Raw genomic sequence first — 26122 nt, 5'->3', positions numbered from 1 at the left:
ATGGGGTCCAGTGCACTGCCTCTCATGCTCTGTGAGTATTTCATTATATTCTACTCTATCTTCAGTTTTTCTGTTATTAACAGTATTCAGCTGAAGATAAATTAATGATTGTGTGTAGGAGGCTCTATGAATTCTTTATTGTTCAGATTAATGTGATGATATGTTACGTGTGGATCAGATACAGAGTTTCAGAGAACATGCATTTATCTGTGCTGCTTGTGAAAGATGGAGGCTCTGTGGACATGTGCTTTTGCTGTTTATGATGTGATACTCTTTCTTCTTATTTTCAGCAGTTCAGTTCAGTCAGATGTATTTGTGTTAATATGAGTTTGGTGTTGTATGGTATTGTATCTTTAAATAGTTTCTCGATCACTTTTCATTCTTTCTGCCCCTCTTATTGAAAATGAATTATCCATATAGTGGTCCAAAAATCATACTTAAAAATGATTAAATTTCATTGCATTAAACACAATATATCAAACACGTGACATCTGCCAAAAAAAGAAGAAGAAGAAGGGGGGGAAAATATTTAACTTCTGTTTTTTTCAGTTATCTTTAATTAGTTTGTCTTGGTGACATTTTTTGCAGATGTGTGAAGTCAGTTTTCACATTGTCAGCAAAAAAAAAAAAAAACAACACAGCTGTAGTTCATCACATTAACATATGAACATGTTCTACACTGTAAAAATGTTTTCATTCATCCAATTAAAAAAAAAAAAAATAAGTTAATGATTCACATCTATAACTATTGAGCCTAACTTGAGCCAATGAAAAATAAATAACATGGCCTAAACGATATTTTCTACGTCTATGAAAACTATTTTATAAAAACTGCCACAAAGTGTAATTTTCTAGTTGAAGAAGGTCAATTAATATAAATTCTATTTTTGATCTAATATATATATATATATAGGTTTAGATCACAAATAGAATTTAAATTAATTGTCTTTCTTCAACTAGAAAATTACACTTTGTGGCAGTTTATTATAAAATAGTTTTCATAGACAAATATATTCTTTTTCCAAGTTAAATCTATATAATTGGTTTTATTTTTCCAATTTGTTAAACTAGAAAATTAAGAAAAAAGCAAACAAATAAAGGACCATTAGATTGGTCGGTTCATCCATTACAAAGTTTTCTTCCGTTGATTTCCACTCTAGATGGGTTTACTTGTGGACTTGATCAACGCTGAGGACTCTTACTGGAGTCTGTCTTGTCAGCTGCATCCTAACAGAGGAAGAAACAGATCGATAAAGACATTATCAAGTCAGATAGATAATGCTGTTGTCAAATACTCAAGATCATATGCTGCGTTCACACTGTGTTCTGCTTGGAGCTGTTCATGTCCTTGGACCAGAAACTGTGCGTTTCTATGGAAACACTATCAGTGCCTAAATTAATCTGCAGCAGTCAGGTACAGTCACGTGATACAAGTAGAAGCTCTCAGAAAATTCCCAGATTACAAATGATAATTATGAGTTCTACAAGGACATGAATGCTTCTTCCAAATTGGAATCTTGTAATTATGGCAATTACAACATGGGATGAATGCACTTATACGAACCTGGTTTACTGTAAAAAGAGCTGATCTTTGAAATACCATCTGGGTGATGTCAGGCTTGTCATTGACAACTTTTCTGTGAAGAGCAAACACAAGAGCAAAACTCAACATAAGGGCATCTGACTAAGGGTTTATATTTAATTGTGCAGTGTGCCAGTCAATAAAGTGATGCCTCCTCAGAACAGGTCTCAGTTAACCCACATGACATACAGCTGATCTGGAGTTCTGCTGTGAAGGTGGCATAAGTTTATGTTTTTAGTGCATAAAGTGATTTAAATGTATGTACATGCCTGATGTGAACAATAAAATTGTTCCGTTCTTGTATAACTTCCATGTTTGAACAAAGAAACAGGGTTTCACAGACAGGGCTTAGCTGAAGCCAGGACTAGGCCTTAGTTAAATCAGGATACTTAAATAACTTTTATAAAAATGCCTTAAGAACTTTACTGGTGTACATCTTGAGACACGACAATGGCACTGACATATTTTAAGATGTTTCAGTACAAGATATTTTCAGCTAAGACAGTTTGAACATGAATTTGAGTCTGGGACTAGCCTTAAGCCTTGTCTGTGAAACAGGGGGGTAATGTTTATATAGCTGTGCTCTCTTTTCACAGTTATGAGGGTCATTCTTACACTTACAAAGCATCTCTTCCATTTCTTCTTCCTTCCAAAACAAGACAGTCGTTAAGAGGACTCTGAACCCAGATAGAACAGAAGTATATTCATCTGTTTTTTGTATTTGAACTGTCCTGAGCACATTCTCAACAGCTGGCGTGTGACGTCTTCTTCTTCTTCTTCTTCTTGCTTTACGGCAGATCGCAGACTTATAAGTGCATTCCTGCCACCTATCTCTCAAGTGGACCAGTGGGGGCAGCTGTGGCCTAACGGTTAGAGATTTGGACTTGTAACCCAAAGGTTGCAGATTCGAGTCTCGGTGCTGGCAGGAGTTGTAGGTGGGAGGGAGTTAATGAACAGCGCTCTCTTCCACCCTCAGTACCCATGGCTGAAGTGCCCTTGAGCAAGGCACTGAACCCCCAGTTGCTCCCCAGGCGCTGGATATAGCTGCCCACTGCTCCGGGTGAATGTTCACGGTGTGTTCACTTCTCACTGCTGTGTGTGTGCACTTGGATGGGTTAAATGCAGAGCACCAATTCCGAGTATGGGTTACCATACTTGACAAATGTCATAACTTTCACTTTCACTCCTAATTGATATTGAAGATAGAGTGTCAATGGTACATTTGAGAGATAGGTGGCAGTAATGCACAAGTCTGGGACAGTTCGGTCAACTTTTGATGAACCAAAGGTAAAAAACTGCTAAAACAGACTGCTGGGGTAGAGCCCTGTGCTTCAGCCAATAACAGACAGGTCTGACTCGGGTGCAAAACCAATCAAAACTCCCAGTTCAGCAGCGGAGGCGGGCCGTTCAAACCACGCTATTGTTACGTCCCAAGGAGTAATTATTTTTAGTTTGTAAAATAAAAAAGAAAGTACCCCTTTTGTAAGTTAGATCTGTTTTGTTTGTTGTTTTGGCCTGGTCCCCTCCTGAAGCTTTATTTTGCACTGTGCTTAGTACTGTTTTTTTGGACTTTTAAATAAATCAGTTTTCTAGACTGTGACAAGTCTGTGTGATTTCTGTGGAGTGAGATAAGATCTCCAGGTGGCCGGTAGAAAAGTTGATGTTTTTTCCTGGCTTCGTTCATAAATTTTCTTGTTTCAGCCACCCCTGACCCTAGTCAGGGGAGGCATGTAACACATTGCTTTGACTGTCAATCACCTGCATTGTCGTTTTGAATCAGCATCATTAGCGTTTCAGTATTTTAGTGAATGTGAGCTATGATTTGATGTTAAATGATATTACACAGCAGTATAAATAAATAGAAACTCGGTTGATAGAAGGACACAGTTATTGCATGGATGGAGCAAGAACAATGTAAGTGTCTAAAATACACACACATAGTTCAGTTTAATGGTAAAAATCTCCCTCTTTAACAGTGCAGTTAAACTAAATGTACGAAGCTAAAATAACAATATTAACAACAACATTGAAATAAGACCGCATGCATTTTACTTGCATCTGGCTGATAGATTAACCATGATTTAACTGTCAATCAGATGCATTCAAAATCACTTTTTCTGTGTGCGTGCTTTGGATGTGTGAGCACATTGGCTTATAAACAAGATGGTCTATGTATGATTTATTCATACACAAAACAAGACGAAATGCACACTACCGACCACAAAACACTCTCATGCAGAAAATACATAAAACATACACAAAAAATGAGAACGATATTGTGCAGAAAGTCCAAAATGGCCCAGTACAAGAAAATAACTTATGACCTGCAGGAAATCCCTTATATGGACAAAGGCATCCCGCTATAGAGTGGTGGAGCTATGATGTCACTTTGTAGGCAAAAACCCGGAAGCGATCCGGTTCCATCATCTCAGAGTCAATGGGTTTTTTTTAATGGGATTTTGATTAAAGGGTTACTCCACCGCAAGATGAAAATGTTGTCATTAATCACTTACCCTCATGTCATTCCAAACCTGTAAAAGCTTCGTTCATCTTCGGAACACAATTTAAGATATTTTGGATGAAAACAGGGAGGCTTGAGACTGTCCCATAGACTACCAAATAAATAACAGTGTCAAGGTCCAGGAAAGTATGAAAAGCATCATCAGAATAGTCCATCTCTCATCAGTGATTCAACCGTAACGTTATGAAGCAACGAGAATACTTTTTGTACATGAAGAAAACAAAAGTAACAACTTTTATTCAACAATTCCTCTCCTCTGTGTCTCCAAATCAGCATAGCACCATTTTGGTAATTCTGAGCAGTACGCAGGTGGCGTACGCTCTTCTGTGCCAGCAGTGCTGCACCGATGCGTTGTTTGCTTTCAAACCAAAGAGTAAATACACGTAAAAAATGTATCCTTGTGGCGTTGCTGACACAGAAGAGCTTGCACCGCCTGCATACTGCTCAGAATTGCCAAAATGGTGCTACGCTGATTTGGAGAGACACAGAGGAGAGGAATTGTTGAATAAAGTTGATATTTTTGTACAAACAGTATCTCCAGTAAAAGAAAGAGCGATAAAAGGTAAATAACGGAAAAGAGCACCCATAGAGCTAACTTATCTAAAACAAAGTTAACACCTTCTCATCCACAGCTCCTTGAAATAACACACAATCACGGTGACGTTAACAGACTCGCAGCAGCAGTGTGGGGGTGTGGTCAGGAGATAAACTTCTTCTTCTTCTGTAGCTTTATTGGCGGGTCGCATACCAGCTTTTAGGTGCATACTGCCACCTCCTGTGCTGGAGTGTGAAGTGATTTCAGTCTGGGTGTATATTATGTTAACTATATTATATTCTTAAGTACACTATTCTTGATGAATTTTAAAATTGTCTTTATTATTTTACCAGATCCTTATTTTGTGTTTAATATGTTTCAGCTTGAAAATTCATTGCATCCTAAGTTCTGTAATTCTCTTTGTAGTTCATTCCTTTCCTGTTCATACCTAGGACAGAGTAACAACACATGATCAACTGTTTCCTTTACTTGGCATGTTTCACATAATCCAGTACTGTGTTATCATATTATATGAAGTGTAGAGTTAAGTTTTAGGAGATAAACTCAATAATATTTGTACACAAATATATGAATTAATTTAACTTAACCTAGATATTTTACATTCGTCAAAACAAATGTCTTAGTTGAGCTCTTAATGAAAAATATTTATATTTATCAATTTTTGAATGAGAAAAAAATATATATTTCTTGAAAAATAAAACAAATAATGGTAAATTGAATTGAAAGACCCATTATTAATTGAATGAGGTACTGCTTGAAAACATTTTCAATGCACTAATGCTTAACAATCTTGGCATTCATAATGAACAACATATTTATTGTTTCATAACATTATTTTGTGAAATGTTTTGATGGGGAAACACTACTTGAGGTACATTTCTTGTTTTGAATTGGTTTAATGGTTTAAGGGTGTTTTCACACATAGTTTATTTGAGTAACACCTCAAATGATCTCAGACCTGCTAAAGGATCTAGAAATGAAACTTACTCAGACCACATCTTTTTTTTTGGTGTTTTTTTTTTTTTTTTTTTTTAGTTTGATTGAGTCCATTTACATTGTGAAGAGCAAAAGCACTGATGTCAGTTGCAGCTGGTTCCCTTTCTGATTCACTTTAACTGAACTGGTTTTGTTCATTTAAAATATACTTAATGTAAAACACCTAAAGTCTTCAAATTTCTTTGGCTACTATGTCACAGTTATGTTTGATGGCAACCTCAAACAGGAAGTGAAGATGTGTGTTTCTCAAACACTTTGACCTGATGTGGTTTGTAGTCAGTGAAGCATCAGTAGTGTGTAACAATGATCACATTAATGTTTATTTGCTTGTAATGTGTGTTTGCTAGTATATATATATATATATATGCACATACACACACATTGATACACTCTCCTTGTGTTCTCTCACACACACACTCACACACTGATACACCCTCCTCCCCACGCACACACACCCACAGACCCACACTCTCTCTCTCTCTCTCTCTCTCTCTCTCTCTCTCACACACACACACGCATGCACGCACACCCCCACAGTCACACACACACTCACAAACACTCTCTCACACACACATGCACGCACGCACACAGGTCAGTGTTGAGAGTACATGCAGGAAGATGAAGGGTAAATGGTCTTTTATTTACTTCACAAAGTTGATTGACAAGACCATCTAACCTTAGACCCGCCCTGAGTGAGCTGTGAGCTGTCCGTCATTGTGTCGACTCCGGTGCAGGGGAAGACAAGAATGTCTCCGATTAAGAGATTGAGGTGTTTTGTTGTTGGATCTAATAATGAACATAGCAGTCATCATTTACTCACGACATCTGAGCCGCTGAAGATGCAGAGGATTAACGTTACTTTCATTTTAAAAATGGGTGTTTTTACACTACCATTGAGAAATTCTAACAAAAGAATCATACCAACTTGTGGAAAATGGGCATCCGATGACCCCTTTAAGTAACAGACACAAATGAGGATAATTGAAACAACAGGTGAGATGAATAAACTAATCAGAACACAGGCAAAACTGGGTCACAGGGAAAAAAGCAAAACACAAATGGGACACACAACAGACTGACATGTGTTTTATATATATATACACTGAACAAAATTATAAACACAACACTTTTGTTTTTGCCCCCATTCTTCATGAGCTCATTATCTCGGCAAAGGAGAAGTGCTCACTAACTGTAACATGGAGTCAGAGACGTTCGGATCCATATGCAGTACTTTATTGTCAAGAATGGTCAAACAGGCAGAGATCAGAGAACAGCGTCAGGTATGTCAGGGGGTATCCAAAATCAATACCAGTACCAGGCAGAGGTCGGGGCACGCAGCAGAGAATCACAGTCGGTATAAACAATCCAAAGTCAAAACACGGAAGGAACAAACACTAGGAAACCGCTCAGAAATGCTAGACAGAACTAGAAAAAGACTTTGCAAAGACTGGGAGTGATTGTGCTGCTTATATATGTGTGTGTGTGTATTAGCTGCAGGTGTGTGTGTGTGCAATCAGTCCCAGGAATGAGGCAGGGATGCCAACCGCCATTAAACATTAAAAAGAAGAAGAAGAAGCAATGAGGCATGATGGGAAATGGAGTTTGAAAAAAGGGGATGGACACAAAAATCCTGAGTGGAGTGCCCTCTATTGGAGTTTATGGGCACTCCAGCTAATGATCATGACACTAACACAGATTTAGACAGATTTGTGAACAATATTTTGAGAGAAATAGGTCTTTTGTGTACATAGAAAAAGTATTAATCTTTGAGTTCAGCTCATGAAGAATGGGGGCAAAAACAAAAGTGTTGCGTTTATAATTTTGTTTAGTGTATAAAGGCAAGGAAAGTTAATTTATATAGTATATTTCATAGCCTACACAGTGGTAATTTAAAGTGCTTTACATAAAATAATTATTACAATTAAAATAATCACTACAATAAAAGAAAAGGAGGAGGGGGGGGGGGTTCATAGTTCAGTGGTGCCTGGGGCAGAAGAGGGAAGGGGTAGCAAGTTTGGGGAGTGAGTTCATCTTCCTGACAGCCTGGTGAATGAAGCTGTCCTTCAGTCTGCTGGTCCTGGCCTGGAGACTCCGCAGTCTCCTCCCTGATGGCAGCAGACTGAAGAAGCTGTGTGACGGGTGTGTGGGATCACCTGCGATGCAGAGGGCTTTGCGAGTGAGATGGGCTCCGTAAATGTCCTGGAGGGAGGGGAGAGAGACACCAATGATCTTCTCAGCTGCTCTCAATATGCGTTTAAAACGAGGATACATATATAATACAGTTCAATGACTGGGACGCAGCACAGAGCTCATTCAGTAAATGAACAGCTGGACAGATGTGTTTTGAGTCTGGATGTAAATGTGGCTACTGTTTTAGCTCATCTGATCTCTTCTTGTTTGGAGTGAACCCTTGCTATTTCTGCTGACTTGATCCTGATGATCTGAGGTCAGTTAGGCTTATATTCAGTGAGCATATCTGCAATGTATTGAGGTCGTCGGCCATTGAGTGATTTATAAACGAGTAATAATACTTTAAAATCAATCCTAAATGTCACTGGAAGCATAAAGACCAGAGGACTGGTGTCAGATTTTCTGGTTCTAGTCAGAATCTGGATGAGCTGCAGCTGTCTAATGGTCTTCTTGGGAAGGACGGTCAGGAGTTAATTACAATAGTCCACCCTGCTGCTGATAAATCATAAACTATCTAATCCAAGACTAGAAAAAAAACAAAAATCACAAATCTCAATATATTATAGAAAACAGTATTACTTTTTACTCTTTTCTTTGACATGATGACTGAAACTAGGATCTGACTCCAGAATCACATCAAGATTCTTGCCTTGATTTCTTGTTGTTTGGTTCTTGAGTTAAGATATGCATTCACCTTGAACACTTCATCTTTGTTTCTAAATGCAGTGACTTCAGGTTTCTCTTTGTTTCAGTAACTGGCATATCTAACTGTTAGTTTCATCAATGCATTGATGCTTAGACTTATGCTCTCATATAGTCACATAATAACCTCTCCCTTCTGACTTGAACCATTTGAGGACCATCCCAGAAACCCTTTCCAGTCTCTCTAGAAGTACATTATGATGGACAGAGTCAAAAACACAGAGCCGATCCTATACACAAAGATCACATGTTGTGTAGGGCCCCGAAACACCAGGAGCCCCCTTCCTCTCAAAGATGATTTAATTTCAGTTTTGTTTTTGATTTTGGTCAGTGGTTATGAAATCATGAATGTCGTATACAGTCTCCTGCGTTCTTGCTCGATACTAAAAAATGAGTTCAGAGCACTGAGCTGCAGTTTCTCAAGCGCTTTCCGTGAACGCGATTCAAGACGGAGTGAAACATGGACAAATATAGGCTACTTTGAGTCAAAATGTCTGTCTTGCTGAGTTTTCACTAAACACAGTCAGTTATGTCTTAAATAAACATTAACATTTTATAAAGTAATTGAAAGCTAGTCAGTATATGAGATCTGTGACAGCTTCCTGCTGTATAAACCTGACGCTGTCTGTCATCATCTGTTAATCAAACAACTAAAGAAAAGAAGAGAATTAATCACTCCTCTTCATTCAATATTGTTCATAACTTTATGAATTAATTTATATTAAATTTATATGGTGAAGTCTATGCAGTGACATATTTGTACATTTGATTACTTTAATCAATCTCTGTATAATAGGCTATTATAGGCTAAATTGTTTATTTTATTTGTATATTTTTATCTGTTGTATTTGCCATATTGTTTGTCATTTTATTCCTTTTTTGTATTACATTACATTTACACTAATTTTCCACAGTATCTATAGACTACACCGATACAAGCCGCATCTCTTTCCTCTCCAACCAGTGCATGAAGTGGAAAAAATAAGTGCTGGTACTGACCCCACCCCAATGTATTTATGAATTTATATTTAATAAATAAGTTCTTTTTAATAATTCACAATGTATGTATAGTGCCACAATCAATCGATCAATAGTTTACATTTACATTTAGTCATTTAGCAGATGCTTTTATCCAAAGTGACTTACAAATGAGGACAATGGAAGCAATCAAAATCAACAAAAGAGCAATGATATATAAGTGCTATAACAAGTCTCAGTGAGCCTAAACACAGTATACGTAGCAAGGGCTTTTAAATAATATAATAAATAAAAAGAAAAACCGATAGAATAGAAAAAGAATAGAGCAAGCTAGTGTTAGAGGTCTTTTTTATAATTGTATAATAAAATGAAAAGAATATTGAATACAAAAAAATAGAAAGGTAGTTAGATTTTATTTTTTTTTTTTTTTTTTTAATAGAATTAGAATAGTGAGTGCAAAAGTTAGAGGGTCAAATAAAGATGGAAGAGATGTGTTTTAAGCCAATTCTTGAAGATGGCTAAGATTGAGTTGGGCAGGTCATTCCACCAGGAGGGAACATTTAATTTAGAAGTCCGATAAAGTGAAGTGTGCTTCTTTGGGATGCACAATCAAGCGATGTCCACTTGCAGAACACAAGCTTCTAGAAGCACATAACTCTGAAGTAATGAATTCAGGTAAAGGGGTGCAGAGTCAGTGGTGATTTTGTATGCAAACATTAATGCCTTGAATTTTATGCGAGCAGCTATTGGTAGCCAGTGCAATTACTGATTACTAGAGTTTGAACTGAAATTAATGTATAACTGACATATATATATAAACTGTTGTTTTGACAGTGAATCTGCTCTGAAAGAAAAGGTTAAGGAGTTTGGGAGCGAGGGCTCCAGAAGTCTAGGATCGGCTCTGTAAACACAGCACTGAGATTGAGTTTACCAGCACTGATATTTTACCAGAATCAGTATTTAATTGAATATCATTGATTATCTTCATGAGCGCTGTCTCTGTGCTGTGATGCAGTCAGAAACCAGATTGAAAATTGCTCAGGTTTCATTAATAAAGAAAACTCAAAACAAGAAAAAAACACTTAAAGAGACAGAACTTGACTGTGTGACGTCACATTGGTTGATGAGAATATGGTCATGTGTTGTATGTTGTGGGTGAAAGTGCTTCTCTGGGCAGCAGTGAATCCATCAGTGAATCGACTCTCGTATCGGTTCATGAGTCCTGTGACGTCATTGTGTGTGTTGATGTTAAATGATGGAGAATCTCCACCATCAGTTCTCATGATAAGCTTCAAAACACAGAAAAACACTTTCAGTTCAAAAACTCTAGACATGTTTCAGTGATCTGCATTGTGTTGAATGAATGGAAATGCTTCATATCTGTGTTTCTTCTGTTTTTAGTGCTGATGTCCTTCATCCACGCTGGACTCACTCGAGGTACTGTGGCTGTACTGCAGTATTTGATTTATTAAACAAATGTGAATTGTGTTGTAGTACTTTATTTGTCTACATGGATCATATGAGGATCCCACATTTATCTCTTTGCTGATGATTTATGTCTATATTTTGCTGTTATTCACCTTCTCTCAGAATCATTTGTCTGTGCAGTTCCTCATGCTGCTAAAACACTGATAAAAAATAAATAAATAAAAAAAAATAGGTTAAAATGTTAGTTTGTTGGAAAAATGTAAACTAATTAATGACTGTGTAATTAAGGCTAATGTGCAGTTCAGGGTCATTTTAGATGCCAATGATGGGTGGATAAATAAATAAATAAATAAATAAATAAATAAATAAATAAATAAATAAATAAATAAAGTTCTCTTCTGTCACAGTCTCAAGGTTTCAACACAGGTTTTTTTTTTAAAGGGTATCCATGTAACAGTGTGCACTTTAACACAAACAACAACCGACAATGAACTGAGAAAACAAAGGAACTGAAGTTTACACAGATAATGAAGTAAAAGGTGAACAGGTGTGATGATCAAATGAACTGTCAGTGTAACTACGTAAAGAGAGCAGGAAACTAGAACAAAGACAACAGGAAAAAAAAGAAAAAAAAAAACTAAATGTCCATAAGGACATTGACAAAAACTTTGACAGAGATTCATTTTGTTTTTCTTATCATAAAAATCATTTTTAATAGTATCTCAACATAAAGCTAAAAGAGTCATCGAGTGATCATTGCAGTCATCTAGTGGCTATAGTTGAAATTTCATGTTATTTTATTTTATGGCAGCAATCTACCACTAAACCAACACAGACTCATTGTCCATGTTATCTCCATGAATGAAAGACAGAATGTACATCAAAAGATAAACCTATTCAAAAAGATATTCTATTTATGCAAAATTAAATACCAAAAAACATACCAAAACTGCACAGCTGTAGTAGACTTCGTGACCCATAGTCAGAATTACAATGTGTGTGTGTGTGTGTGTGTGTGTGTGTGTGTGTGTGTGTATGCCTCGTGAGCACTTAAAAAATCTACCACTAGCGTTTTTTTTTTTTCTTTTTTTTTTTTTTTTCTCTTCTGTCTCCTTGTTTTCTAGTTAGACTTGTCTTGTTAGAGTAACCAGGACTTGTCACATCTCTTACATTGATGCTCTTTTGTTGTTCTCATTTGTAAGTGGCTTTGGACTAAAACTTCTGCTAAATAATTAAATGTAGATGCTTTATTGAAACCTCTGACTGAAAAACAGTCCCACCTACCGCCAGAACAGGAACTGTTCAATAATGTTTTAATACATTTACATTTATGCATTTAGCAGATGCTTAAAAGCGACTTACAGTGCATGCAGGCTAACACAATTTTTTGACCTAACGTGTGTTCCCTTGGAATCAAACCCACAACCTTTTGCGCTGCTAACGCAATGCTCTACCACTGAGCCTATTTTTAATCATCATGACATCACTATCAGCTACATTAAGTCAGATGTTTAGTTCAGAGTCTGTTTTCTTCTGTTCACAGGTTCACCTTCACTGACTGTGACTCCAGACAGTCCTGTATTCACTGGAGAGACAGTCACTCTGAAGTGTGTGATTCAGACTCACAGTGACTGGAGATATGAGTGGTTTAAATACAGCACAAACAATCCAATGTTACAGACGTCTGATCATTACACTGTAAACAGAGACACTCTCACTATCAGAGGAGTAAATACATCTGATCAGGGTCAGTACTGGTGTGGAGGACAGAGAGATAAAGGAACAATCTCATCATATTCAAACACTGTTTATCTCTCTGTGGAAGGTGAGTTGAATATCATTGTCCTCCTGAACTCTCTCTAGGTAACACTACAATAAAGGTACATGAATAATAATGTACTTACACTTGAATTAATACTTACTTCAACATGAACTCATGATTAGTGAAGACATGAGCAAATTATTAATCAATCAAGAGCATCTTAACTATGAGTGAAATCATATGGATTCATGAAGAACACAGTCTTAACTTCATGTTAGTACATGTTTGATAGTTAATGCATCAACGTTTAGGGGTTAACTAAAAGGAATAGGAAATATTTTGTCTAAAACAATTTAATATTGTCATAATTTAAATGATTGACATCTGCAGATTCATCATAAACATTACTGGATGACACAGGATTAGTTTATCATTATTTTAACTGATCCTCCGTATCAAATGTAGAAAATACTAAATACACTAATGACTGATCTTAAACGATCATAATCTGTTTTGTGTTATTCTCTTTCTCTGTTGGACTGTACATGTGTATTTGAGAGTAAGTTTATAATAAATCATGAGCTGGATTTAGTAAGTAGTTAACAGTGAATTAATGATAATATGCATGAAATAAAGTCATGACAAAATAACACATCAACAAGACATGAGCTGCTATTAGTGTTTGAGTTATTAATGAGTTAATAATGATGAGCACCTTAAAGTCATGATACAATGATGCACTTACAAACCATTAACTAAAATATCAATCAACACACAATAAAGATGCATTATAAATGTACAATTAATGAATTTAGTTACCCTCACTCTATTACATGAATCTACAAGCTGCTGCGATTCTCATCATAACATATAAAAGATAAAATAACACTTGTTCACTGTTCGTCTGATGATTGTTTGAGATGATCTGATGTTGAATCACATTAAACCTGCAGTGAATCAGACGAAAGAGAGACCATCAGTCTCCTCTTTAACATCAGTGTCACACAAAGAGCGTAAGAGTGTAATAATGTAGAAACTCACTCAGAGATCCTCGAGGATCATCACAGATCAGTGTGGATTGTAACGGCTGTTGATTCCCATGACAGAAGAAATCAATGAGAGCAGAGTCAGGCAGGTCAGTTAGATCAGAAACGTCCAGCAAGTCTTCGATGGTCCTCGAGTGAATGAGTTTCTTGGTGAAGCTGAATTAATGTGACTGCTGGATCTGTGAGGGTCTGTTGTTCTGTTTCAGTAAAACACAGTGTTGGATCCAAGTGCAGTTTAAAGCTCATTTAAACAAGACAACAAAATTAAATCCAGCAATGAACAAGACAAACAAATACAGGAACTGAAACTAATGCTCACGCTTCATCCGTATAAGAGCAGACAATAAAGAAGAGAAACACTGGAGATCATACAGACAAGAAGAGACAGGTGTAGGCAATGAGTCGCCATGGTAACAGAGGAGGCTTACTATGGAAACAGATGAGGTAGGCAAGGCAACAAGAGAAACAGGAACTAAACACAGGAAGTGAACACAGAAACAATGGGAACAGAAAATACTTCAACATAAAAGTCCTTAAACAGAAGACTATAATCATGACAGAATCATGATAAAAACAACGTGTATCGTTTATAGATTAACCAAACGTGTAAATAGATTTAATTTAGCATTAAAAAGATGCATAAAATATAATGAATCCAGAAAGTCACACATTTGTGCTTTCATGTTTATGTTTATTAATTTATTATTAATCAATTAAATAAAATATATTATTTAATAAAACACAGTATTTAAACATTTTATATGTATGTATTCAGAGTGAAAGCATGTGTTTCTAATATAAAACTGTATTTAATAAGCAGATTCATGAATGTTTCTGTTCTGGTGTCTTTATTGTTCTCTGCATGAGAGAGAAAAACCTGTTCAAGTCCATTCCTGATGCAACACCAAATTTAACATTTCTGTGAACATTATTTTGTGTTAATTGTTAATCATAAGTCATTGATGTATTAATTAAAAACAAAACCTGCCATTTTTACTCTATTTTTGTTTTAAGTATCATGTTGGTATCATACTGTGAGATCAGTATCGTGTATCAAACCAAACCATGACATGAGTGTATTATTACAAATATTATTAACTAATATTTATTGTAGTTTATTGTCGCTATGGTTACAGATGATATTCATGACTATCATGAGAATAGAAATGGACTTGAGTGATAGAGTTCAGTACAGATGAGTTTTGTCCTGAAGTCAGAGAGAATGAAGTGACGTACAGATAATGATGTGAAATGAGTTGATGAAGTCTTCAGATAGTCTGCTGAAGTTGATTGAGGTTCAGTTGCTCCTCATATGAGGTTGTAGTTGGAGGTCTTCAGCTCTCCTTCAGCAGGAGCTTCATTCTGCTTTCTATGACGAGTCAGAGGTGTTTGTCTGAGGACGAGACGGAGCCAGAGCCTCCAGAAAACACTCCCATCAGAAAAATAATCACACCACAAAAACAAAACACAATACATGTTATGAAAGATGAGTTAAAAGAATTTATAAACAATAGTTTTGTAAAACTATTTTTATTTTCCCTGAAAATTTATTTTAATATTAGTATTATTTTATTGTATTTATTTATTATCTTCCTTCCTTCTTCACAGATTTACCCAGATCTTCACTTTTTAATCTTGTGCTATTTTGACAGATAAAAATATATATATATATATATTCCAAAAAACACTTTTTCAAGTGCAATGTATGGAAAGTTAATACTTAAAAAAATTCTAACACTAATGTACCTTGCTGTAAGTGTTTGCTAGTAACACTGAATAAAACAAAAATCACATCTTATGATTTTAAAGCATATTTACTTAGAATTAAGTAAATTTAGAAAACAGCTACATTACAAAAAAACAATATTGAAAAACATGAAATTAACAGCAATATCCCTGATAGGTCAAATATTAAATAAAAAAAAAAAAAAAAAAAAAAAAAAAAAAAACAACACTAGAAGTGTATATGACTGTATCAATGAAAAACATCAAACAATAGCTACATTCCAAACATACATTCTGAAAAAGACAAATTCACACAGCAATGACATTTCTATCCATCTCAAAACATTTTAAGTGCATAGTACTAATGAGGAAAAGACACAAAACGATGTAGTACACATGCCAGACCAGCATGTGGCACTGAAATTCTGCCACAGAGACACACAAGAACGGAGAAGACATGGACTATGCACATAAACCTTGCGCTCGGTATACAAACGAACATGGAACAATACATTTATTAATTTGTGTTAATGTTAGTTAATAAAAAAACAATTGTTCAGTGTTTGTTCATGTTTTTGTTGCTCTTACGTGACGTAGCAGTGTTTGACTAGGGGCGAGACGTGGGCTGATGACGTCATCGTTTCAGAAAATATACGGATTTTCTGTCCACATGAAAATGCAAAGGCGGCATTTCCAAATTTATCCACTCTGGGACCCGGTTTAAAAAATATCGGTTTCACTCTCCCAAAATGCCAGATCCGTGTGGACGAAACACCTATACTATACAAAATGTATGCATATACAGCGAAATGCGTCTCCGTGTGGACGAGGCCTTGAAGTGCATAAGGTAGTAACAATGAAGAAAAATCAACATTACAAAAAATATATTAAAGAACATGAAATTCCCAGCAATAACTTTGCCTGGTCAAAGACTTCCGTGGACAGCAAATTAATCTGTGGTAGGCAGATCTTACACTGAACAGTGACATTTTCCCGTGTCTTTCTTTAAAAATGAAATGATGTCTGTGCATCCAGTGATTAAAGGCTGCTTTACCCTCTATTTTCCATTATCATGTTGCTGATTTCTTCTGAGCGCGATTCTGACACCCCTCCCCCTCTCCGCCGGAAAAACTTGAAGAATCACGAACGTATATAAGCGGCAGTTTTATTAGGAAAAAATATAAACGTTAAAAAAAGGACATTTAGGAGAATCAATTAATTGTGAACAATTTATTACCATTGTGTAAATAATATGTAATCATGTAATCCATAAAAAAAGTAACTGTAGTCTGATTACGAGTATTTTAAAAAGTAGTTTACTCTAATTACAAGTACTTGAGATTTGGAATCTGATTACGTAATCCAGATTACATGTAATCTGTTACTACCCAGCTCTGTGTATATATATATATATATATATATATATATATATATATACATATATATATATATATATATAGACATACATACATATATTTTATTTACTTACTTTCATTTTCTAAAATAAAGTAACTAAATCAGCCATAAATCAGAAAACAAATACAAATAAATGAAGTGTCAGCAAAAACATTCACAATGTGAAACACAAGACAGCAACATCAACACTCACAGAAAATTCAGACTGTCCAAAAAAAACAAACAAACAAAAAAAAACCGGCAAAGAAACAGGTTACTGATTAATTCCTTTACTTGTGGAAATAAAAGTTCATATTTAAAGCTATCAGTGTAATTAATTCATTAAATAAATGAATGAATAAATAAATAAATAAATAAATACACACACTATGAGACCATCACTCTCCTCTTTAACATCAGTGTCACACAAATACAGGAACTCAGATGATCAGATCATGTTTCTGACGAGTTCACTGAAAGAGCTCCGTCTTCTTTCTTCACAGATCTACCCAGATCTTCACTGACTGTGACTCCAGACAGTCCTGTATTCACTGGAGAGACAGTCACTCTGAAGTGTGTGATTGAGACTCACAGTAACTGGAGATATGAGTGGTATAAAGACAGTGTAATGTTACAGACGTCTGATCGTTACACTGTAAACAGAGACACTCTCACTATCAGAGGAGTAATTACATCTGATCAGGATCAGTACTGGTGTAGAGGACAGAGAGATGAGAGACCAAACTCATCACAGGAGAGTAACCAAATACATCTGTCTGTTAATGGTGAGTAAATACTGTGATAAACACTAACATCACCAGGCACTACATGATACACTGATGCACAAAAGAAAAAAATAATTATCATTTTTGGGGGTTTAAACACACCTGCTTTTAGAAAAACAAGGTTTATTATAGAATGTGCCAGATACATAAACATAAATGCTATCTTTCTGATGAAATTAGTGTTATATCCAGCAGGGACATGAGTGTAAGGTCAGAAGTCTGGAAATAATGAGTGATTTTATGTACTTTTGATATTTTATCACACAGTATGTGACTCACGATCAGATCTGCATGTGTGTGTTCTCCTGTCTCACAGCTTCATCTTCTCTTCTGGTCACTGCTGTGGTTGTGGGATCGAGTGTTTGCTTGTTAACAGTGAATTAATGATAATATGCCTGAAGTAAAGTCATGACAAAATAACACATTAACAAGACATGAGCTGCTATTAGTGTTTGAGTTATTAATGAGTTAATAATGATGAGCACCTTAAACTCATGATACAATGATGCACTTACAAACCATGAACTAAAATATCAATCAACACACAATAAAGATGCATTATAAATGTACCATTAATGAATTTAGTTACCCTCACTCTATTACATGAACCTACAAGCTGCTGCAATTCTCATCATAACATATAAAAACATAAAAATAACACTTGTTCACTGTTCGTCTGATGATTGTTTGAGATGATCTGATGTTAAATCACATTAAACCTGCAGTGAATCAGACGAAAGAGAGACCATCACTCTCCTCTTTAACATCAGTGTCACACAAAGAGCGTAAGAGTGTAATAATGTAGAAACTCACTCAGAGATCCTCGAGGATCATCACAGATCAGTGTGGATTGTAACGGCTGTTGATTCCATGACAGAAGAAATCAATGAGAGCAGAGTCAGGCAGGTCAGTTAGATCAGAAACGTCCAGCAAGTCTTCGATGGTCCTCGAGTGAATGAGTTTCTTGGTGAAGCTGAATTAATGTGACTGCTGGATCTGTGAGGGTCTGTTGTTCTGTTTCAGTAAAACACAGTGTTGGATCCAAGTGCAGTTTAAAGCTCATTTAAACAAGACAACAAAAGTAAATCCAGCAATGAAGACAAACAAATACAGGAACTGAAACTAATGCTCACGATTCATCCGTATAAGAGCAGACAATAAAGAAGAGAAACACTGGAGATCATACAGACAAGAAGAGACAGGTGTAGGCAATGAGTCGCCATGGTAACAGAGGAGGGTTACTATGGAAACAGATGAGGTAGGCAAGGCAACGAGAAACAGGAACTAAACACAGGAAGTGAACACAGAAACAATGGGAACAGAAAATACTTCAACATAAAAGTCCTTAAACAGAAGACTATAATCATGACAGAATCATGATAACAACAGCGTGTATCGTTTATAGATTAACCAAACGTTTAAATAGATTTAGTTTAGCATTAAAAAGGTGCATAAAATATAATGAACCCAGAAAGTTACACATTTGTGCTTTCATGTTTATGTTTATTAATGTATTATTAATCAATTAAATAAAATATATTTATTTAATAAAACACAGTATTTAAAACCTTTTGTATGTATGTATTCAGAGTGAAAGCATATGTTTTCTAATATAAAACTGTATTTAATAAGCAGATTCATGAATGTTTTCTGTTCTTTTGTCTTTATTGTTCTCTGCATGAGAGAGAAAAACCTGTTCAAGTCCATTCCTGATGCAACACCAAATGTAACATTTCTGTGAACATTATTTTGTGTTAATTGTTAATCATAAGTCATTGATTTATTAATTAAAAACAAAACCTGCCATTTTTACTCTATTTTTATTTGAAGTATCATGTGAGTATCATATTGTGAGATCAGTATCTGTTTCAAACCAAACATGACATGAGTGTATTATTAATATTATTAACTAATATTTATTCTAGTTTACTGTCGCTATGGTTACAGGTGATATTCATGACTATCATGAGAATATAAATGGACTTGAGTGATAGAGTTCAGTACAGATGAGTTTTGTCCTGAAGTCAGAGAGAATGAAGTGACGTACAGATAATGATGTGAAATGAGTTGATGAAGTCTTCAGATAGTCTGCTGAAGTTGCTCCTCATATGAGGTTGTAGTTGGAGGTCTTCAGCTCTCCTTCAGCAGGAGCTTCATTCTGCTTTCTATGACGTGTCAGAGGTGTTTGTCTGAGCCTCCAGAAAACACTCCCATCAGAAAAATAATCACACCACAAAAACAAAACACAATACATGTTATGAAAGATGACAAAGTCTATGTATAAACTATACCAGTGCTTCCCAAACCTGTCCTGGAGGTCCCCCTGTCCTGCACTTCTTGTATGTCTCCCTTATCTAACTTATCTAACAAACCTGATTCCACTCATCAGCTCGTTAGTAGAGACTGCAAGAACTAAATTGGGTGTGTCTGATTAGGGAGACATATAAAATGTGCAGGGCAGGGGGGCCTCCAGGACAGGTTTGGGAAGCACTGAACTATACTATAAGTCTATAGTACTGTAAAATCAAATATAATAATTTTCTTTGAACTGTTTGTCACTTATGTTTTTGTCTTCACAGATTTACCCAGATCTACACTGACTGTGACTCCAGACAGTCCTGTATTCACTGGAGAGACAGTCACTCTGAAGTGTGTGATTGAGACTCACAGTGACTGGAGATATGAGTGGTATAAAGACAGTGTAATGTTACAGACGTCTGATCGTTACACTGTAAACAGAGACACTCTCACTATCAGAGGAGTAATTACATCTGATCAGGATCAGTACTGGTGTAGAGGACGGAGAGATGAGAGACCAAACTCATCACAATCAAGATCTGCTGTTTCTCTCTCTGTGATCGGTGAGTTTAATATCATTCTCCTCTTAAATAAGCTTATTTGACTAATGTTGAAAGTTTATGACACTCTTAAAGTATGTGAATATTGTAAATAAAACACGTAGACTAAGTATAAATTGCAATGTTTTGTGTAGTTTTTACAAATAATTGGAAGTTTTTTAATGTAATCAACACAAACTTACAAGCAAACCAGATCTTTAATTGAATGCAGTATTTTTCTCAGAAGTAGGTTTTGATTCACTGTCAATATTTATATGTTTAACATCATTAAAGAGAGAGAGAGAGAGAGAGAGAGAGAGAGAGAGAGAGAGAGAGAGAGAGAGAGAGAGAGAGAGAGAGACTGGTAATTTTCTTCCAGGACATTATCCAATAATTTTACAGCATTTCTGTTAACCCTAGAACACAACACAATGCAGTGTAAAATACAAAGTACAGGTAAAAAAATAAATACAGAAAATTCCTTCAAATTAATAAAATACATTGTGCCCTATTTTTACCATTTTTGGAGTGCTGTATTCTGCCTGCTGCTTTATGGTATTAAAAACAAACCACTTTATGCAACAACAAACAATTCAATCTGTCTCATGATCACATCACGTTCAGCACTCTTTATACGCTCTTAAATTATGTAAATATTACACAATCCATAAGTGTGATATGTGAATACAAAAGAACATGAATGAAGTCTGGATATCAATATTTTATTTAGCTTTAACCAATAATTACCAACAGTTTTGATGTAATTAATACAATCTACAAGCAAACAAGATCTTAAATTTAATGCAGTATTTTTCTCATAGGTTTATAATAGTGATCATGATACTGTGATGCTGTTTTTATCAATATTTACTCATATGTGTATTAATACAGAGAGACCAAAAGCTGTAGTGAAGGTGAGTCCAGATGAGCGTGTGTTCAGAGGAGAGACAGTCACTCTCACATGTGACATACAGAGAGCAGGAGACATTCAGTGGACATACAGCTGGTTTAAAGATGGAAACACTCACAATCCATACACAACAACAACAACAGCAGAGATCAGTTTCACAGCTGATTACAGTGCTGAATACAGCTGTAGAGGAGAGAGATCAGACTCACAGAGATCACACATCAGTGCTGCTGTTACACTGACTGTATCAGGTGAGTGTTCATGTTCACATCTGTTTAATGATCATTTAAATCAATATTTTTTTGGATCAACACTTCTCATATACTCTTCTGTAGCAGCAGCATCTGTTCTTATAAGAGGACTGAATCAGTTCATAAATCATTATTCTGTCATTATTCTGTTTAGATTCAGTCCTGCAGATCTTGAGTGTGTTTTTGTGGAGGTTCTGGTTTATTATAATGTCATGTAAATTGTGACAAGGCTTTCCATCGACATCTTTGATATTTACTTTAGTCACTGTCACTGTGTTTACAGGTGATATTCACTATAATCAGAATAAGAAAGGACTTGAGCAACAGAGTTCAATACACTGTAAAAAAATCTAAAGTTGAGAAAAAGTAAAAGTAAATAAATAAATACACACACTATGAGACCATCACTCTCCACATCTCTCCTCTTTAACATCAGTGTCACACAAATACAGAACTCAGACGATCAGATCATGTTTCTGACGAGTTCACTGAAAGAGCTCCATCTTCTTTCTTCACAGATTCACCCAGATCTTCACTGTTAATTTTTATTTATTTATTTATTTTATTTAAATATTAATAGATATAATTTACTTACTTTCGGTTTGTCAAATAAAGTAACTAAATCAGCCATAAATCAGAAAACAAATACAAATAAATGAAGTGGCAGCACTAAAAACATTCACAATGTGAAACTCTGCATTCGTGGTTCATGAAGACACAGATGTGTGTAATGACAACATAAACATGTGAACAAATGACAAAATAATTCCTCTCTGATTCATAATTTGTCTAGATATTGTAACATAACTGCAAAAATAGTACTTTATTACACAAAGAGTCTCTTGTATTATTGATATAATAATGATTGTGTAATGTCTGAACATGAGCGAGTGAGTGATCATCGCAGTCATCTAGTGACTGTAGTTAATATTTCATGTTAATTTTTATTTTATGCCAGCAATCTACCACTAAACCCAGCACATCGTCCGTGATATCTCCATGATTCAAAGTTAAAGTTAACATTAAAAGAGTAATAATTAATTAATTATTAATTAAACCTAAATGCTAAAAAAAAAAAAAAAAACCTGCACAATTTAAAGTAGAAATATTGATAAATTGATTGATATTACCAGAAGAAAAGTTTCTGGGGTGTGTGTGTGTGTGGGGGTTATATATTTGTAATAAATTGTTAATGTGTAAGTTTTAGTACTTAAATAATTAAACATACTCTTGATTACTATAGATAAATCATTAAAACAGAAGAGAAAACAACATAATCCAGAAAAATTAATCAGAAGTTCAAACATCTGATAGTATGAATAACAACAGTGTGTATTGTTTATAGATTAACAAACATTTAAATAGATTTAATTTAGCACCAAATATGATGCATAAACTGTAATGACAGAAGGTCACACATTTGAGCTTCCATGTTTATTAATTTATTATTAATGAATTAAATAGAATACAAATATGAGTTAAAACAATAAACTACAGTTTTGTTAAAACATTTACATAATTATTAATAATATCTGAGGCCCTTTTATTCATTCGTTTAAAATCCAATCTTGATTTCAGGAACAAAGTGAGATCTGTGTAAACTTGTTTCTGATGCAGTGATGTTCATGTGTGTGTGCTATTGCTAATGACTGATTATTTCATTTCATTCAGATCCAGATACACAAAGTATTTCAGCAGTGTTTAGTTTAATTTATATTAAGAAATATTCTTTGTTTAGTGGACTAAAATGGAAAATGTTCACATTAATAATGTGATGTAAATATTAATGTTAATATTAGTTTTGGAACTTAAATGGTTTAAACCAATTTACAGTGTTAGAGTTTTCTTTATGGAAATGAAAGAATGAATAAATAAGAGTGATGAATAAAGTGAACTCAACACTGCATCACTGTACACTCACAGATAAACCGAAGCCGGCTCTGACTGTAAAACCCCAGAGTTCAGTGTTCACTGGAGACAGAGTTACTCTGAGCTGTGATGTGGGACAGTTAACTGGATCGACAATTCTCTGGAGAAAAGACTCAAACCCTGAATCCACGGGTGATGAAACTAAAACAATCGAGTCTGTGAGCGTCTCTGATGAAGGAGAGTACTGGTGCAGAGCACAACGAGGAAACTACTACAGCGAGTTCAGTAATACAGTTAAGATTACAGTAAAAGGTCAGAGCTCTCTTACTTTCTATGCATTTTTAACAGAAGAAAACTTGATGTGTTTGTTATAAAACATGATAAATACTGTCATACACTGTAAAAACTGAACCACTAATCCACTTTAAATCAAAGGAAAGAAATTGTCAGAGACTGTTAACAGCTGTCAGAAGAGAGAACAATGTCAAATTTAGCATCCCTCCCAAAGACGCTGCATTAGAAACACCCTCACATTAGCCTTAGTAGTTTTTTGTAATTTGATACAAATGTAACATAATACAAAGTATAGTGTTACAAATGTATACATCATTTTTTTTTTTTTTTTTAAATATACAAAAATTGTGAGGATTTACGACGCTGATGGCCGCTGAAACGCATCATCAATCTTGTGAAAATGGTCCATAATCTCCTCCTGATGCTCAACAGATACAGCAGAAAAATAGTGCACTTTAGTGTACTTTTAATTGCTTTTCTGTATAATGTTGAACTGAACACAGGCACTCATAGTAAGATGAACTCATGACTGCAGGTTCGTCAGCATCAGGAAAGTCTGCAGTGCTGCTCTCACCAGATGGGTCTCCTGTTATTACCACAGCTGCTCTGAGATTCTGTGTACGCTGCTCATTGAAAAAAAGAGGGATTTACATAAAATAACAAAATATTTACATTTATTCATTTAGCACAGGCTTTTTTCAAAGTATCTTAAAAATGAGGAACACCACAGGCAATTTTTTTTTGTCATATTAGTGAATTGATTAATGGTTGTGGACTAATTAACTGCACGATGTCTATTACAATAATACACACAGTGTATGTAATGTGTGTGTGTACACTATATATGTATACACACATGCACAAACTCAGACTTACCTCATTTATCAGATACAGTCCAGCACAGCAGATCATCATGTAACAGAGCAAGGCTAGGATTTCTCAGAAAATAATAAAAGAAAAGAAAAAAAAAAACTGTTAATAAACTATAAATAAATGAATGTTTAAGAAGGGTTTCTGGTGTGTCTCTGCAATTGTTCACTTATTTACCTTCACAAGATGTGTCCAGAGAGGTCTTTTTTTTTTTTTTTTGTCAGACAGCAACAGACATCAGCGACTGTCCACTGCCTCACATTTGAGTGTCCACTACAGAGCCATATTCATGAAACATATGCAGAACACATTTATTTATTAACCACTGAATAAAAGAATAGATGGATAATTCTTAACTGTTTCATTCAGTTCAGTGTAACAGTGTATACAGTCATAAATAATTTGGGATTAGGCCAAACTGAGAACACTATTTCAGTTACTTCATGTGTGCTGTTAATATATTGTTTGTGCTGCTTTGGCATTTTTTTTAGATATTTTTAGTGATCATTCTGAGGTCTTTCTCATCCTTCTGATGAAATTAGTGTTATATCCAACAGGGACATGAGTGTAAAGTCAGAAGTCTGGGAATAATGAGTGATTTGATGTACCTTTGTTATTTTATCACACAGTATGTCACTCACAAACAGATCTGCATGTGTGTGTTCTCCTGTCTCACAGCTTCATCTTCTCTTCTGGTCACTGCTGTGGTTGTGGGATCGAGTGTTTGCTTGTTGATCTTCATCTCACTGATGCTGCTGTGGAGATACAAGAAGAACAAAGGTGTGGAGCAGTTCATGACATGATTAATACAACTGAACAGAAACACATGAAAGATACAGTTTATGAATAAAGGCTCATGAGAAGATCTAAATATCAGCATAAAGAGTCAGTGTAATGACTGCAGATACTCTTGAGTGACCATAATGCTCTCTGTTTCTATTATAGATCAGCAGCGTAACATTAACCAGACATCAGTCCCAAATCAATCTGCAGAATCTCAACCAGAAAACTCTCCTCTACAGTCTGGTCAGCCTCACTAACTAATCATTTAAAGTCATAGTCTTCTGTGGATATTTTCAAAATTGTCTCCATTGCAATTAAAGTCCCAATGATGTTTGAACACCAGCATTCTTTAAATTTTTGAACTATTTTTGTTTCACTGTTTTACTTTTCACCTTTTATCGTCAAATGCTTGTTTGCTGTCCAGCAGATTCTGATCAGATTTGTGACGTTGTGACTGAAGTGAAGAAGAGAGACAAAGGTTGATTCATAAACCTTATTTAAACACATATCGTTCAAAATCAACAAATATCATTTATTAAATCATATAAGCTTTTTTTTAAGGTGATCCGGAGCCATTGGCAGATGTCACATATTCAGAGATCACTGTCAAGAAAAACAAGAAAAAAAGATGATGGACAAAGG

The 26122-nt window shown here is 35.2% G+C and overlaps 1 protein-coding gene across 1 annotated transcript; it reads left to right on the top strand.

Annotated features, from left to right (window-relative positions):
* LOC122137783 (carcinoembryonic antigen-related cell adhesion molecule 5-like) lies at positions 1-26122 on the top strand. The gene is made up of 9 exons (XM_042726717.1): positions 1-31; positions 12497-12778; positions 20246-20527; positions 21395-21664; positions 23588-23845; positions 25376-25477; positions 25643-25723; positions 25908-25958; positions 26042-26122. Exons 1-9 carry the CDS (start codon positions 1-3, stop codon positions 26110-26112), a joined length of 1428 nt encoding a protein of 475 aa, XP_042582651.1. The 3' UTR covers positions 26113-26122.

This window comes from Cyprinus carpio, chromosome B7, assembly GCF_018340385.1.
Source record: "Cyprinus carpio isolate SPL01 chromosome B7, ASM1834038v1, whole genome shotgun sequence".
NCBI classification, from domain to species: Eukaryota; Metazoa; Chordata; class Actinopteri; order Cypriniformes; family Cyprinidae; genus Cyprinus; species Cyprinus carpio.
This window is presented reverse-complemented; position numbering and strand designations above follow the sequence as displayed.

Bases quoted from the DNA above. Each gene is read 5' to 3' on its own strand.
- LOC122137783 (XM_042726717.1), top strand. From the start codon at position 1: ATGGGGTCCAGTGCACTGCCTCTCATGCTCT. The intron at 32-12,496 runs GTGAGTATTTCA...TTCTGTTCACAG, and splicing joins TGCACTGCCTCTCATGCTCT to GTTCACCTTCACTGACTGTG. The intron at 20,528-21,394 runs GTGAGTTTAATA...GTATTAATACAG, and splicing joins TGTTTCTCTCTCTGTGATCG to AGAGACCAAAAGCTGTAGTG.